The sequence below is a fragment of the Siniperca chuatsi genome, linkage group LG7 (genome assembly GCF_020085105.1).
Source record: "Siniperca chuatsi isolate FFG_IHB_CAS linkage group LG7, ASM2008510v1, whole genome shotgun sequence".
In the NCBI taxonomy this organism is placed as follows: domain Eukaryota; kingdom Metazoa; phylum Chordata; class Actinopteri; order Centrarchiformes; family Sinipercidae; genus Siniperca; species Siniperca chuatsi.
The window spans coordinates 26,695,658-26,712,656 of record NC_058048.1 but is presented as its reverse complement, the minus strand read 5'-3'; the positions used below and the strand labels follow the sequence as shown (position 1 = coordinate 26,712,656).

General features: G+C 40.7%; 1 protein-coding gene across 7 annotated transcripts in view; it reads right to left on the bottom strand.

The window, feature by feature from the left end:
• aplp2 (amyloid beta (A4) precursor-like protein 2) overlaps positions 1 to 16,999 on the bottom strand; it is a 52,493-nt gene that overhangs the window by 2,123 nt on the left and 33,371 nt on the right. Inside the window, exons 5-17 of one of the 7 annotated variants that reach the window (XM_044204144.1) lie at positions 15,478 to 15,689; positions 15,043 to 15,239; positions 14,325 to 14,348; positions 12,321 to 12,454; positions 11,409 to 11,483; positions 10,903 to 11,061; positions 9,763 to 9,891; positions 6,794 to 6,893; positions 5,833 to 6,006; positions 5,098 to 5,133; positions 3,117 to 3,199; positions 1,919 to 1,996; positions 195 to 350 (exon numbers count right to left, since the gene is read on the bottom strand). In XM_044204144.1, coding sequence (XP_044060079.1) covers positions 195 to 350; positions 1,919 to 1,996; positions 3,117 to 3,199; positions 5,098 to 5,133; positions 5,833 to 6,006; positions 6,794 to 6,893; positions 9,763 to 9,891; positions 10,903 to 11,061; positions 11,409 to 11,483; positions 12,321 to 12,454; positions 14,325 to 14,348; positions 15,043 to 15,239; positions 15,478 to 15,689 — 1,557 coding nt within the window. Of the gene's footprint in view, positions 1 to 194; positions 351 to 1,918; positions 1,997 to 3,116; positions 3,200 to 5,097; positions 5,134 to 5,832; positions 6,007 to 6,793; positions 6,894 to 9,762; positions 9,892 to 10,902; positions 11,062 to 11,408; positions 11,484 to 12,320; positions 12,455 to 14,324; positions 14,349 to 14,418; positions 14,587 to 15,042; positions 15,240 to 15,477; positions 15,690 to 16,999 lie in introns of all 7 variants that reach the window. The other 6 variants (XM_044204140.1, XM_044204145.1, XM_044204142.1 and 3 more) reach the window with 6 other exon arrangements.

The following is a 16,999-nucleotide window of genomic DNA, read 5'->3' as shown; positions in this document are numbered from 1 at the left end:
TTTCAAATGCTGCAGGGACAATAATCTAATCTTCTTTGCATTTACCCATACTCTATTTACATAAAACCTGATAATTTAATCTAAAACTGACACTTGGAATAAGATGGACAGCAGTTCATTGAGCGCACTGGTGTGTGCGGTTTACACCCTCCGCCCAAATCTCCACACTCTGCTCCAAATAACAGGTGGCTTACCTCCACGATGCCATGACTGATGGTGCCGTATTGCCTCTTCCTCAAAAGCACCAGACTGATCACAATCACAGTTGCTATGGCCACCGCGATCACCAGCAAGCCAATCAGTGCACTGCTCCCAAAGCTGAAGTCCTCTCCCAGGGGGCGGTAGGACTCCTAACAGGTTGAAAGGATGAGAGGAAGACAGAGAGAGCAACAGTGAGGAGAAATTACATGCACAGCTGACCACTGAAGCAATAAAAAGAGACACAATAAAGTTGTCTTTGCTGTAATAATAAAGACATTGTATACATATACTAAATAACTCCATCAGGCCATTTTCTTATGCTGAATAGACATTTAAAAATTGTTGTTATCATGCTGTTATATGAAGATTTTAATTAAAGCTCCCATCCAGCCATCTAAAAATGTATGTGAACCAATGAACCAGTTTTAAAGGGAAATTCCAGCATTTGACAACCTGGGTGTTATTCTCATATTTTTAATTTCGATGACAAATCATCATGATAACGTTAATAACTACATTTAACATTTGGAATTTGCAAACTTAAACTATCTTCTTGTGTTTGTTGCTACTTCTCTAACATGCCCACAAGCTAAATTGAGAGCAAGGCTCACACTGATGTGAACAACAGAGCGTCCTCACATGAATACAGCAACTGTCAAGTTGACCTGGAAGTGGATCTGCTATGCTGTGCAGTTCACTTCAATAGCTACAGGGATTTCCATAGCACAACTATCTGTGTTTACTTGTAGTCGGACTCAAAGAGAACTTTTGGTTGTTTGGAAAGCTGTAGTAGACTCGCACTCCTTGCCCTGATCAATATTGTTCTTGCTGGAATCTTTGTTTCCAAATATCTACAGCAAAATGAGTAAATTGTTATCATGATCAATAGTCATAATAGAAAGATATAAGATTAGTAGCCATTTGACACATTTCTCTTTAAAATACAAGATAGTCATCAAATGAAATTGGATCCTTCTGCTCTGCAGGTACACTCTATTTTGATTTCAACTTTGCCAAGCATGGATTGTAAAGAATATCACTTTTAGAGATCAGTCTTCCTTAAAGTACCTTTGAAATGGGGAGATAAAGTGACTGGAGGAGAATTAACCCTTTTATTATAATGTTATTTTATAAAACCACAGTGAGGCAGGGACAACATCCCTTTTGGCAAAGGACCTGCCCCTTAAGACACGATTGACTTGTGAATAGTGTGTACACATGCATGAAATGTGTCTTTGTGCAAGACTGTGTAATATTTTGGCCAATTCAGTATATACACACAACCACAGTCACCTACACTCATCTTCACAATGTAAACTGGCACATATGACACAAACTAATCATATGTAGACAGCCACTGGGGATTTTTTTTACTGCTCATTCTCGCACATAAACTGATCACACTCAGTTTGTGTGGATTCACATTCATCATATGAACTGAGATTTTCAATGTGTACATTCAGATACATTCACATAACAAACATGCACCCATGCAGAAATAACCAAAACATATTAGCCTGAACAGAAAACATAAAAAAATAAATAAAAGAGGGGATTCGGGTTCTTTTCCAAAGCTGTGTTGTTTTTTTTTCGCAGTTAGCAGCTGCAGAACTAATATCTTTGCACACGCCTACACTCCCTCCTTCTTTCATCTTCTCCCCACTACTGATAACTACCGTTCCCCAGAGAGCCTTGTGGAGGGTGCCGCTATACTCACCAGCTCATCATCATGCATAACGCTGACTCTCTCTGCACTGTAAACCACTTCTTTAACATCCAGAGACTCATCAATCACCTGTCAACACAGACAGGGGAGCCCAGGTTACACTCACCACAATGTGTGTGTGTGTGTGTGTGTGTGTGTGTGTGTGTGTGTGTGTGAGATCGTATGTGTGTGAGATAGATAGGGAGAGAAAGAGAAAGATAGGTGGAGTGCGAGAGGGTGTGAATGCGCAGCGAAGTAAACTGCACGGTTTATCTGTGTTTGGGTGATGATACACTTGGAGCTGTCTTGTACAAACTGGAAGGAGAGAGGGAGGGGGTTTGCAAGCATCAACAACAGACTCTGATCTAGGCACACAGTTAACATGTCTTTCAAAACAGACTGTCAGCCACTCATTACTGAGAGCTCTAATCTTAAGAAGAAGCGCTGTGGGTGGAAGTGGGTGTGTTCAGGAGGCAGACACAAAATCTGCTGTTTATAGAGACAGAGCAGTCCAGAGTCTGTTTCTCATGAAAAATAATCACAGTAGACATTTAAGGTGTCACCACCTTATTTTTAACCTCAGATTGCTCCGTCTTAGAAGACTAGCATTTCCAAAAAGAAACATGCATGCATTCAAAAACTTGCATGACTCATATTCACACACACAAATACACAGCTTTGCAGTTGGTGTTGGATTAGCATGCGAAACACAGCACACATTCAGAAGCCAAGCATCGTTTGAAAATCCATGAGGAGGAATGGTGTGTTTGGCAAAGAAAAGAAGCATGCGATGTCTGCTGAACAAAGTGTGGAGTTGATCTGAATGAGGGTTGGCTGGCAGAGGCCAAAAAGAGACACGCAAATAGCCCAGTGTGAGATAGTTGTAACTATGACAACATAGTTACTGGAATAATCTGACTCATTAAAAGCTGAACTTAAGAGAGCTATGTGAAAGCAATGTATGTACTCATCGATTTCAATCATCAGCACAATTGCATCGGCCTGAGGTCGTGGTAATGAAATTAAACTGTCAAGACAGTTGTCTGTTGTAGGATATTTAACGCAGGGAATACAATTTAGTATCTTTACACAATTTCTCCTGTGTTTTTGCTTTAACAATGCTGCTCTCAGTTCATGTGTTGAGCAGGTTAGAAAGTTAAAAATGCTTTGAGGCACAAACCGAATGATAAAGTGACAAAGAAGCTCCTACCACATTGTTGCTGATCTTGGGTTTGCTGTTGATGATTCTCTCCTCAGCACCTATCAGACCATCTAAACCAGACATGGCGGAGCCTGCAGGAGGTGAAGGAGCACAGTCAATAACAGCAGAGCAGCACAAACAAACAAACAAACATGGATGGTGGTATTGATGGTGGACAGCTGCGCATTGCTATCCAGCTCTTTTCCTCACAACTGTCGCCTCAGTCTCCTTGGTGCACTGGTGACAACAAAGCCCTTTCTTCCATTCAGCACAGTGTGAGCACTGTGAAGCCAACATGTCACTGAACTTACATTTTCTACAAAGGCCCTCTCAAAGTGGTGTTTTGCATATAGCTGAGGTTTCTCTGTAAACGTCCAGTTATATGCAGTGACTCACTAAATGGAACCCCTCTAAACAATTATGAGTCATTTTGTTTCCCTCACTTCATGGTCAAAACTCTACATCACTGTAGTTCCAAATCTACATATCTTTCATAGTCCCATGAGATTTTAACAAATGTTAATTTTTTAAAAACCCTGTGGGTTTTAGTAAGTGGCTAAGCCAAAAACTGAGCCAGAGTGTCAAATATGCATGTTAGACTGATGGTTTTTAAACAGGCATAGGATCTATTAATATACACACACCAGATATGCCATGAATAAATCAAGAACTGAGAGAAGAGAGTGAGCGAGGCAGTGAGTGCAGGGTCCTGAACAATGTACAGCAGCAATGAGTCTGGCTTCGGCTTATTGTCTGCCGCTGCTAGCCAGCCAATGCCAAACGCTTGAGATTAGTACAATTGCCTTTGGATTAAGCGAGGAACAATGATGTGTGTTTATGAGCCTCACTCAGCAGAAGTGACGTCAGAAACTGGCAGGTTATCAGATGGAACTGCAGGGTGCACATAGTGTCGCAGCCAGATACAATAACACACAGCACAATGGGAGTGACCTTTATGGGAGCAATGTCACCTTTCATTTTCATAGATTTGAAAAAGTGCTGAAACAATTAGTCCATTAATTGATTAGTCAATAGACAGAAAATGAATTGACAATTAATAATTTCAGTCATCTATCAAGCAAATGTGCCAAATATTGACTCGGTCAGAATGTTGAAAATGTGAGGATTTTCTTTCTGATTTTCGCTCTTTAAATTGAGTTAGGAGTATTGGTAATAGACATGGGAAAATCTTGATGAGCATTTTTCACTATTCTCTGACATTTTAAAGATTATAGATTAAAGGAGAAAATAATGGACAGACGAATCCAAAATGAAAATAATCCTTAGTTACAGCACAACTGTAGGTTGGACACGTAAAACGCAAAATCAACAGCAAATACAGAGGGACAAAGGTCGATGGAAAAAACAGCAGAGGAGGCTGCGCATACATTTTCAAAAAAATCAATATATAATTTAGATTCAACAATTAGCGGAAGGTGTCTCTGTGTTCACTGAGTAAGATCACAAGGTTACACCCAGATCAGACAAAACAGGTGACGTAACCACACCCCTGTCCCAGGTCTTGGAGGACAAATTGGGCCAATTTAGATTGGGCTGTGGGTCAGAAGCGGAAACACTCAGACAGGGCCACTAAATCACACAGCTCCTACTGGGAAGAGGGCGACTGATGAAGGGAATGAGTGTGTGGGTGGGGGAATAATTAAGCAAGGCGCTTTGACAAATGTCCTGAGGACGGGATGACAGCGAACACACAACTGAAGAGTCTCTCTCTGTTATTCAGCATGATGTGATAATCCTAGTATTATGAAAAGCATAAGAGCAACTGAAACCCAACCACACAGCCCACGTGAGTCACCAAAAAAAGTAGAAAATTAGCCACCAGATGGCTTCTGATAAAATAGAAATGGTGGGAGAGAGAAGATCTAAAATTGCACCAAGGGAAAGGAGAACAGTGGAACAAAATAGTAGATGGGAATGGCTTGGGAAATGAGGAGGGGGCAGAAAAACAAGACGCAACAGAGGCACCAACCTTTCTTGAAGGCACGTGGGGAGTCTGATAGATCGCCTTGGCATTAGAAATGAGCAACAGAAAAAAAGAACAGAGAAGGGGAAGGAGAGAAGAGAGACAACTTAGGTGAGAAGAGAAAAGGCAGGATTATCAAGCTGTGTTAATTGATTAGGAAAAGATTCCAGCAGGGAAGAGTTCGGAAATAAATTCGAGACATAATCAAACTCAAAAAAGGGAGCCATTTCTAAATTGGCTAGCTCTGACTAAGCCCTCTGGGGTGTTGGCATGTATATTAAATGTTCCTTGGGGATTTACTTGTAATTTGCCTTCCGTCTTGCTGGAAGCGTTCCATTCATCACTTTTTTCTCTCCTTGAGGATTCAATCTTTTGTTTGGCACAAATGTGACAAAGAGAGAACCATAACTGCTCATTTTTGTCCCTAAGCTTTTGGCTCCAGCTCAGCACCAAAGCCTGAGGCTTTGTGCATTTATCTGAACTTCAGTAGTGCTGCATTGAAGGCTAGGCCACAGGGATCTGTGCAGGCATAGATAAGTCCAAACCCATGGCTCCACAGCACATTTGCATCAGCATAAAACACATTATAAACCTATACTCCCTCACTGTGCAACAGTTCTGGCATGCTTCGTCACCAGTGTCCTTCAGAAAGATTTATGTATATGGCCTATTGTTCTCCACACAGCCACAGCGTTGTTCACGATGCTGTTTGTGAAGGTGTCTGAGGCTGGAGCTGCTCACCCTCTGGCTCTGAGCGGGACCCCAGGGATGTGACCTGGAAGGGGCGGTAGGGTTTGCCTTCGGGCACGGGGACTTCCACGCTCTCCTCTGACGACACAGTGACATCTGGCTGTGATTCAGAGATAGACGACAGGAACTGGTCCATGTCAGCTTTCTGCTCCTGGAGTAGCTCGTCTGCAGAAAAGGGCAAATGACAAAGCATGAGAAGGCCTGGCACATGCTAACACCTGTCAACCTGGGACATGGCAGCAATGTGTAAGTGTGAGTTTCACCAATTACTGTTAACATTCTTTTTCAAACATAGCTGCTGCTGTAAGAGACATCTGTTCCCATTTCTGCTAACTACCAATTAGTATTTTTCTGAGAGATATTTTCCATGTAATCTCCCAACAGAATGCTGCACGGTGAAAGCTGTGACCCAGTTCTGTCACCGCACCTGCTCCACTTTAATCTGTGCTGCAACAGCATGCTATGGTTCCTTTAATAAAACAAACGAAAATAATAAAACGTGCCGGACATTGCCACTGGAGATGAATACATCCCAAATACAGTTTCCAGCTTTAGATCTACGTAATTGTAAGAATGAGAGCTGGTGAGCAGAGACCCTTAAAAACAGATAGTAGTAGCTGTATTAAATTCCCCTCCACAAACTACTGAGAAAAAGACAATACTTTTCTCTCTGTCTCTGATAATTGGTTTACAGACAGTGCTAAAGCCTGTCTACTGGTCTCCTCCTATATTTGTGTTTCCCTTTGCACAAAGAGAAGACTGTTTTTTTTGTCGGTTTGCACCAGATATAAGAAAAAAAAATTCATGAGGGCCAGAGGAAATGTAATGTATTGGCTTTATCTGTCTGGCACATGGGCGAATTCCATCACTGTTTTCATTTCACTTCATTCTTATTACAGCACACCGTTCTTCCTCCAAGCTGCCTAGGGGCTTTTCACTGACCACGACTCACCAATTTCATCCTGAATGTCCTCGGCCACATAAGGTACTTTGTAGAGCAGAGACAGACTCTGGTTCATCCTCTCCTCGATGACACGCAGGTGGGTCATCACCTGGTGTTGGAAAAACAAGCAAACAGGATGTCATGTAACCAAAATCTTGCTGTATTTTTATGATAACATCAAAGTGAAACTACTTCCCTGTATGGAAATCTAGTGTTTTATTCCCAGGATGAAAACAAAACAGACAAAATAATCAAGATTTTGATGCACAATGTTAGCATTTACATCCAAGACTGCAGCTAATTATTGCCATTTTTGATAAACCTATTAATTTTATTTTTTAATGTTTAGTCTATATAATGCCAAAAAAAACAAGGACAAATGGCCATTGTAAGTTCCCAAAGCCCAAGGCCCAAGGTTCCAGTTGCTTATTTTGTCTGACCAACAGTGAAGAAAAGCTGAAAATCCTTACACTGAAGAGACTGGAATATGATAAATCAGTCATTAAATGTTTTTTGTAGAATCATTTTATGGCATATGACAAATCCATTAATTGAATTATCGTTTCAACACTAATCCAGTGACAACTAATTACCGAGTGATTTGCCAACTATTAGTATAAATTGTTCATCCCAACAGTATTTATTTAAAAGCTACCATTAATAAACCAGAAAATAGACCCTTATTCCAGAAAATCCCCCTGAAATTCTCTTGAGTTTATTGTAACTGATGCTTTTTGTCACCGAATAGCATCATAGATTACAGTCTTGGCTTTCCTGTTTGGAGATTTGCACAGAGAAGATATGTTCAGCAGGAAAACATGGTGGTGCAGTGAGATAATGCATATAAGAAGACTAAAATTCATCTTCAGAAACAAGTGTCAGCAGGAAGAGAAAATATAAACCAAACAAAAAGATGTAGATGAAGGCAAAAAAGAAGAAAAAGATGAAGAACACAACAACACATAAGGGAGAAAGAAGATGATGAAGAAGTTATGTATGTAGAACCCTCATTTTAGCTCACTTAGCAACATCAACCATTACCACGATGCCACATGTGCAAAATGAAAACAACTACAAATCAGTCTCTCTTTTTTGAGTAATCGATACATCCAAGAAACAGACTTTAAAATTCCATCAAATTTTATAAATTACTATTCAGAACAAATTTGAGGACAGTCAGCTAGCTGTTCTTTGCCCAGAATATAAATGTGCTAAAGGGAGAGTCATTATGTTCACAAATTTAAACAGAACTGTCCCAGAAATAGCAGAAATGTGCTTTCTGGTAGAGAGCATATTTTCTTAAGATGAACTCAGCTCGCTCACAGCCAGCCAACTTGCAGACATAAAACAAGTTGCTGCATGTAATATTCAAATCAGTTTTGAAACTCTGAACTGACTTGACAGGATCTACTGTCTGTCAGCTGCAATGATCACCACTATATCACAGTTTGGATAAAAAAAACAAACTCTTTTGATCGCACAGATACAAACGTTTTTGTATTCCAAAAATTCTCCAGTCTCTTTCACTCTTTCAGCCAGCAGTATGATGTTTAGAGAGGAGAAATATTTCCACATTTCTGCTGCCAAGGTGGTTGGCATAATATGAAAAGCTACCAGCCACTGACAAAGCTGACCAGTTCTTGGCAGGTACCTGGTGTTTATTTCCCACTTGATGATTGACTGTTTTAATCTTCCAACACATGGCTGCAGTGCACCAGAGCCAGCAACAGATGGCAATAATGCACCTTTCCCATTAAAGGCACGCTGCAGCCCCTGTGGCACCTTCCTGTTGATGTTTGAAAAAAAAATCCTCATTATGAAGATTACATGTCCCAATGTTGGAGTAGAGATTTCGATGAATCAAGCAACCTCTCCTAAAATTGACAGGTGAGGTGTTTATAAAAAGAGAATAATCTTAATCCCAGAAAATCACATAACACAGTTATATAAAGCACAGCAAGCCTTTTATTTACAAAGGATTCTATTTTAATGCATTTCGAAGTCACATGTCAAATCCACAAACAAAGCGAGTTGCAAAAACTGAAAATGCAGATTGGAATTTGCAGCAGGATTGGAATTGGAATGGAGTGAAGAAATAGACAGGAACTAGGCTTGACAAATAAACACAGAGCACAACAATACAGACTGGCTTCCCATGACTGAGCACAGAGGCTCCCAGATCCCACAGTTCATCTAAATAGTGACCCTCCGGTCCTTTTTCCAGTCCTCACTATGTTGTTCCATCCATCTGCTGTGTTATCTGTAATGGTGGAGGATAACTATAAATGATGTCGAAGGGCACTGACACACACAGGCGAGTACATCTAACAGAGGAGCTTCCAGCCAAATCCCTGTGCAGGGGCTCAGAGTCCAGCATTACACAAGACCTGCACAATGTTAATCTTCGGCTGAGGCTTAAGTGAATGAAACACCCACCCTCCCTCCGTCAAACAAGCCTACTCACTCCTCCTGGGCTTCAACTCAGAGAAACACACACTCTTTCTACCTCCTACACACTTAGAAACAGGGCAGAGAGGAGCAGGCTGAGACATCATTATCCCTCCCCTGTCTGAGCAGGAATAGGAGGAGTGAGATCTTGGAGTGGCTCGGCATGAGGTTTCAGATTTACTGACACAGCCTCTAATACAGTATGTCTTCATTGCTGAAACTAGCTCAAGAAGGATGCAAAACCTCAAATTATTGGCACGTAACAATTAACCAAATTAAACTACACGGATCTAAAGCACTACACAGTTGATCAAATAATTTTATACAAATAGCAAGAACAAAAATGCCAAACATTTGGGATTTGATGCTTTTCTCTGTTTTACATCACTGTAAAATTGAATATTTTGGAGTTTTTTAATGATTGGACAAAACAAGCAATACGAAGACATCACCTTGGGCCCTGGGCATTTTTCACCAACGTCAAATCAGGTGATCATCAGTCATGATCATCAGGATAAAAACAAACTGACCTGTGACTTCATTTGAGCAGCCTTCTCAGGATCCACAGCCAGGACGTGCTGGTAGTGGCGGATGGTGTGCTGGCGGTCCTTGTTCTCGGCACGGACGTACCTTCTCAGGGCTTGCAGGATGCGGTGGGGCTGAGGGGGACATGGAGTAGAAAGAAGAGGGGTGTTGGGTGGTAAAACACAGCCTCTGAACCATTTCTGTGTAATACTGACTCTTAGATGGATCATTATGATGCAATATCCCTGTCTTGTGTGGATATAAGTGACATGACATTGAGCAATTTCTTCTCTGAAGTGGTGTCAATCAGTTGTATTTTTCTTCAACTTTTATAGTTATCAATCAAATAATTTTGAAAGTGATGTTTATTGTTTAATTTTTTTCATTCAAAATATTCAGATTTCATCAGATTCAGATTTACAATATGACTAAACCCACTTAGTAGCGAGCCTCTCATTAGACATGAGCACACTTTGTGGATGACAAGACGGTTGATGTCCAATGTGAGGTGCAAAAAAAATCCATTACATACAGCATGAGATAAAATAACAAGAAAATTTTCTGCAGCACCTACTGAAATGGCAACACACCAAAGATGATACAATTATCAATTTTGGAGGTGTAACTGAAGAAGGATAAGAAATTACTGCTCTTAAGTCAGGCAACATTCTTACATTTGAAATTAGTACAAAATAGAAATATTTAATTAATTCCTTTTTGGGCAACAAGCCCACCGCTGGTGGTTAGAGAGACGACCAGCACCTTGCAACAGAGTGCCAAACTGTGTGCTGACAAAAGGATCAAAAGACTATTAGATAAGAGGAATTTAAAAAAACATGACACAGGGATTATAGCTGTAGGTTCAAATGTGATTGACTTTGTGCTCATGAAGGATTTTGGGATGTGTGTTTTTCTGGCTGCAGTAATCCATTCTCCTCCTGATGAATTGCAAGTTGGCAGAAGGTCTTTTGACAGGATATGAGATTAGCCAGGCCATAAGTAGTGTAGCGCTCCGTGTGGTCTGAAATACTGTATGTGTGTGTGAATGTGTCTGCACATAGACTGAGGGGAGGAAAAAGACAGACAGATGGAGAGAGGTGAGGAGAGATAAAAGATGCTCTCAGAGGTCTGTGTGTGGCGTTTACCCTGGGGGGGTCGGCCTGCAGGGCAGCCAAGTAGTTCTCCAGGGCCAGACGGCGCCGGTCATTCAGCATGGCCTCCACCCGGGCGAGGTGAGTCTCCACGAGCTGCTGCTTCTCGCTGGCTGCCTCCTCCTCCAGGGACTCCACCATGGCTTGGAAGTGCTATAAACAAAATCATAAACATATATAAATATGTATATGCACCTAAATCTGCATGGCACAACAGAGCTCTTTCAACTTCTACTTAAAAAAAAATAGTCAAACAAAACAGCTCTCAGTTTCACTCATGCGCCTCTCAGGCTTGTCAAGGGAGTTAGGGACTCATTTAGAAGTCTCCCCATTCAGACAGTGCCCTAATTTAGCCTTAGAGTGATAAAGATAGAGCAGCCAGGGAAAAGGGATCTTTAATGGCACAGGGAGTGAGGGACCCAGGGCCTGTAAGCCGTCATATCTCACCCAAACAAAAGGGACAAACGGGGGACTCCCAAGGGGAAGGATCAGTGTCTTACCTGGATCAATGTCTGCCTCTCAGCCTTGGGCAGGTTCTTAGCCTGGCGATCAGCCTCTTCCCACTCTTTTCTTACCTAAAGAGAGAGAGACACAGAGAGAGAAGGAAATGAGGTGAGATGCAAGGTGGTCCTACTGCACCTGTTCACTCAAAGTGTCAGGAAATTGCCAACAGTCATTTTTTAAAATGTAGATGGGGGAAACAAAGCCTTTCATTGCACAAAGATAAGAGACCCTTAAAGTATGACCTTGTCCCTTGCCATTTTCTTGCATTAAAATTTTCAAAGTGAGCCAACAGACTTGCACATTTTCTGGCCCTGAATTCTCTCAGGCATCAGCTACTCTCAGCTGAAAATAATTTTTACTCTTACTTAAACTACAAAAATGTTATACATGTTCTTATTTGAGTTTTATATATATATATATATATATATATTCCTCAATGTTTCCACATTCTTCCAATTTTATTGCAAAATAATGTCAAAATAGGTCAAATTGCATCACAGTTACAGAGAAAGACAAATACTTTTCTAACTAATCCTCATTATATAGTCTATGATATATATTAATATGCCTGTTTTTATCTACGATTCCTTCTTAATGAGGAAAATCACTGAAGTACAATAGCTTTCACCTCATGAGTGCCCTCTATGAAAAAAGTAAATGTTCTATTGTAAATGTAACATTTATCACCATGCATGATTCTGTGATTATAATACTGCTTTTGTTTTGTAGTTTTTGGCTCAAAAAGGCAGTTATTAAGCAAGAACTGCAGTTTTTAAAAGCCAGAAAATTCTGCACCTGGTAAAATATTATTTTATGAACTGGTACTGATCAACGACAGATAATAATAGACAGAGAATAACAGATATTTAATTAGGGAAGTGGTGCTCTGACTCAACCTAGTAACTCACCCTCTCCATGCGATTGCGGTGCCTGATCTCCAGCTGCTCCTTAGCCCTCTGGAAGCGACTGTGCTCCTTGTCGTCGGCTGGGGTCTCAAAGTAGATGTCCACATCATCAGTGGGTTGAGGAGTCGGTGGCATGGCTGCAAATTCAGAAACAGATGGTGAGTGGACAGGGCTGCAAACTGACAACCAGGCAGACAGACAGACACAGAAACAGACAGACAGGCAGACAAGCTGATCCAGGCAGACACAAGTAAGCAGAAAGACAAAGACAGACAGAGAGAGTTGAAAGTGGAATGCAGATTGAAGTTGGACAAAATCCTCACAGAAGCACTCCTCTCATTGGCGTTCATCCACCCTCAGTAACTCTGATAAATGTAAGAGAATCTGACAGTCTTTCCTTTTGAATTCATTTCATCTTCCCATCGGCTTTCTGCTGACAGGTCGCGTCTCACTAATGGAAATATCTCTGTGTTTGACGGCTGGGTCATCTGGGGCGAGGCCAGAGGGCTCTGTTCTGGGTTCCTCGCTATACAGTCACGCAAAACTCACTCACTGTAAGTCGCAAAAACAATAACGGTCCAGGCTCGCAAACAAGAAGAGACCTCATCGTTTCACCTCACCATCAAAAACAGGAAGGTTAACAGATAAATGCATAGTTCCTGCTATGAACTTTACTGCTTAAGCTCCTAAAATAATTTTATTTCTGAAATGCAAAATAAAAATCCAATTGCTTATGGCCATTAATTGTGTCTGAACTGATGAAAAGTGAGTCACTGTATGGTGCAAAAAAGGTGCTTGTTGATATGTTTGCTAGTGGGGTTCTAGCAAAAGTAGTGGCAGTGCGCTGTGAGCAGACAGAGAGGTTGTTTACAGGCAGACAGACAGACAGACATGAACAAATTGCAGGAGTGAACACTGGCAGGCAAACAAAGGTGAAAGAAAACTCTAGAAAGTGTGTTTGAAGTTGTATGCACATGAATGATCACTAATTTAAGAAGACAGAAGACAAAGTGTTTTTGATTTGGTATTTTTGGAGTATTTACTTTAATTTTACTTTTGTATCCCAAATAAAATTTACTTGGAAGGTCTTGACCTGTAGTGACACTTGAGCTGGGTGTTATTTGAAATTCTTCAATACTAGTTCCAATACGATACCAGAGTTTTGGTATAGATACCATGGGCAGCTGTATAAGACATACACCTAAAGAAAATCCAGTCTAAAATTGGCAAAAATATGATTAAATCAGAAAATAATAATAAGCAAAGAAGAGTATGAATCTGAGTAGCATTCAGTGTTCAATACCCAGCCTTCATTGACAGGTGTGTAGGAAGCACACTGGTCAGTCAACATTTGACTACTGACACCTGACAAACTGTTCTCTCAAATATAAATTTGTCTGTAGGTTCAGATAGTGTCCAATATTTTATTCAAGTATTTTTTTATTCAAATAAAACTTAATATAAGCTTAATTTCTTTCTATCTGATATTGTAAATATTGAATTTTTCAACAGTTCCAATTTAGTAGAGCTTTAACCAAAACTAATGAACCAGTGTGCCATAAATGAAAACATTAAGATATATTATGTCATTACAAATAGCCTATTTATTAGTGAAGAACTGGATACTAAGTGATACAGTGTTGAAGCTATTGATTAATCTATTGACAGAAAATGTATCAAAAGTTATTCATCATGCAAAGTAGCAAACAAAATATGCTTCTAGGTTCTTAAATGTGAAGATTTGATCTTTGATTTAAATCATTCTAAATTAAACATATTTGAATTTCGAACTGTTCCTGACATTTTCTAGCCTAAAGAGTTATTAGTTGCAGCACTATATCAGTGGAACAATAAAACAAAAGAGAATAATGTTGAGTGAATTCAGTTGGTGTGATTGTTGTGGTGGAGGTGAAAAGGTAACAGCTGTAGTAATTTGATGAGTGACAGCTGAACATTGCAGAACAGGTGTTCTGCTTGAAAGTCAGTGACAGACTAAAACTATATTACCCTCAAGTGTTTTCAGCGGAGAGTCTGCAGCAAAGACACAAACAGAGAGAGGGGAGGGATACTATCAAACCGGCCTCTGTCAGGTGAGACTTACTCAGGCGCTTGCACACGGCCATGCAGTACTCCTCTGAGTCGAAATTGTTGCGGTTGCCGGCACAGCCCCCGTATATGAAGCGCACACACTTTCTCTGGCTCATGTCGAAGTGCCAGCGGGGCATGGAGGCACGGCAGGGGCCGGTCTCAGCCTCCAGGGTGCACACCGCTGCCAGGGGACAGCTTGTTAGATCATCTGGCCACTAGGGGCAGCACTTAATTCCAGTCTCAATTACAAACACAAAACTACCATCAAACACACCACTGCCACATCTACAAATATGATTAAGCAATACAAAACAATAAAAATACTGGAGCAACTCCTTTTGTACATGATGAGTGAGCAGAATTTGGCTAAAAATAAGGCAGGATGTTTTGTCCTTGTACTCTGATAAAGCAGAACAGTACATCACAGTCTGCTGTGAGCTGAAGAAAAGGGTATTTGCTGATGCATACACTTATCTAATTACAATCTGGCTGAGATTAAAGTATAACTGCCTATAGTTTAAAAGTTAAAAAGGTTTGATTATATCTAAGTGGTAGGCAAAGTGCCAATAAGGGAGAGAGCGAGAGAGAGATAGAAGGGAGGATGGTACATTAGAATTTAAAACAACTCATTACAAACCTTTCACTTCCTGCAGAGTCTTGTCCTCATCTTGGCTCTCTGACATTCTGCTGCTCTCTTTCTTTTCATCCTCGTCCTCCTTATCGGCCTCCTCGTCCTCATAAACATAGTGGTACTCCTCCTCATCTTCCTCCTCCTCTTCGTCCTCGTCCACTGGCTCTTCCTTTTGCGTGGGCTGCTCATCAGCTGGTGTCTCACTGAGGAGGGGAGGAGGCGGAGATGAGTGAGTGAAGGGGTGGAAGCCAGGAAGAGGAGTGATTTATCAAACAAGGCAGAGCAGCTGCCATAGGTCAATGTCACAACACTTTAATTCATCCAGATGGTCAGTAATACCTGCCCTTCGAGAGAGCGGATATTACGCTCGCAGTATTTCGAAGACATGAACACAACCACATACAGCCACAGACTCTGCCTTCTCTCTTCACAATTGCTCACCTGTCCTCCTCCTCAACCAGGTCGGCCTCGTCAATCTCCTCATCCTCTACCTCCTCCTCTTCGTCGTCCTCCTGGGTGGGCAGGGAAGGTGGAGCGGACTCCCCGGTGCGAGAGGAGGGGCAGCACACATACTCGGTGCCGTGGAACTTGTCAATGCCGCAGGGCAGCAGCATGCCGTAGCTGTGTAGCACCATGGAGCTCTTGGCACAGGCCTGACAGGGTAGAAGAAGCGAGCTAGTGATGATATTGAATGAACACTGCACAGGGCTCCAGATTGATGCTGCTGCTGTGGCTTCTAGGCCTCTCACTACTTTGAAGTATCAACTTTAGCTTTAAAAAGGTGACATTTGGTTAACCTTTATTCTTCAAGGGAAAGTTAAAGGACAACATCAACAATGATGCCCATGCCAGATGTAGGAGCATGTGAATCATGGTGGGAGGAAACTGTGGAAGTTTAATTAATTCAGTCACATGATATTGTTGACATGCTGCAGTAAGGCTCTTGGTTTTTGTTTTATAGATTTGAGACCAAAAATACCCCAGATTTTTCAAAAGGAGGGAATCCATTTAAATTTACTTTCACAAATTATTTGTCTTCACACTTCCAAAAGTTGTGTTTTCTGTTGCAAGAAGACACTATTCACCACAGTCAATTATGTCCTCTTGTACCTCAAAACAATTAGAACACAAAACAATCGTTCAATTACAGAATGTTTTTTTATATCCAATTTTCACCTCCTGGGTTTTCATATTTTTGATTATTTTATCAAATTTCTACTATTTTTTATAATATTCAGAATCATTTTAAAAATAATATTCAAAATAAACACTTGTGAATTCTAAGATTTTTAATAAAAGAAATAACATATATAATCAAACCAACAAATGAGACAAATATTTCAGTTTGGTCAGCCTGTGCACACTGCTGCAATTGGCATCAAATGTGGATCTTAGTTTTAAGAGAATCCATTTTGCTTTCAAGCCTACAAAAGTCTGTGAAGTACGTACATAGCCGGCCTCAGGTGACTAGCACTATCAAAGGGGTCTAGCAGAATATAAAGTCAGAAGAAATCCCTGTTTGTCATCCAATGTCTGTATTCTTTATTATATGCCTGTAGATATGTAAATGACCTTCAAAAGCATTTTTGTAATATTTAAATGTCGCTCATTTATCGTGTATGCTCAATTTCTTGCAGAAATCTTATGCTAAGACAGCATTTTTCCCCTTTATTTGACCAAACTCGGCAGGTGTATACTAGCTATCTAACCTCACAAGTTCTACCTGTTTATATTTTTGGACTTCTAGTATAGTGCTAGTCCCTTGCGGTTACCTGACACAGTAACAAATCTATCCGCCTACAGAATATTGACATACTGATTTTAGAGCTAGTTCTCCACATACTGACTAAAATGTTTAATGGACCACACTTCCAAAAAGTCATGTAGTCCTTTAACTGGCGTGCTATTTTTCAACAATGCTGTGCTTCATATAGCAGCTAGTACAACTTCAGTCTAACTGATG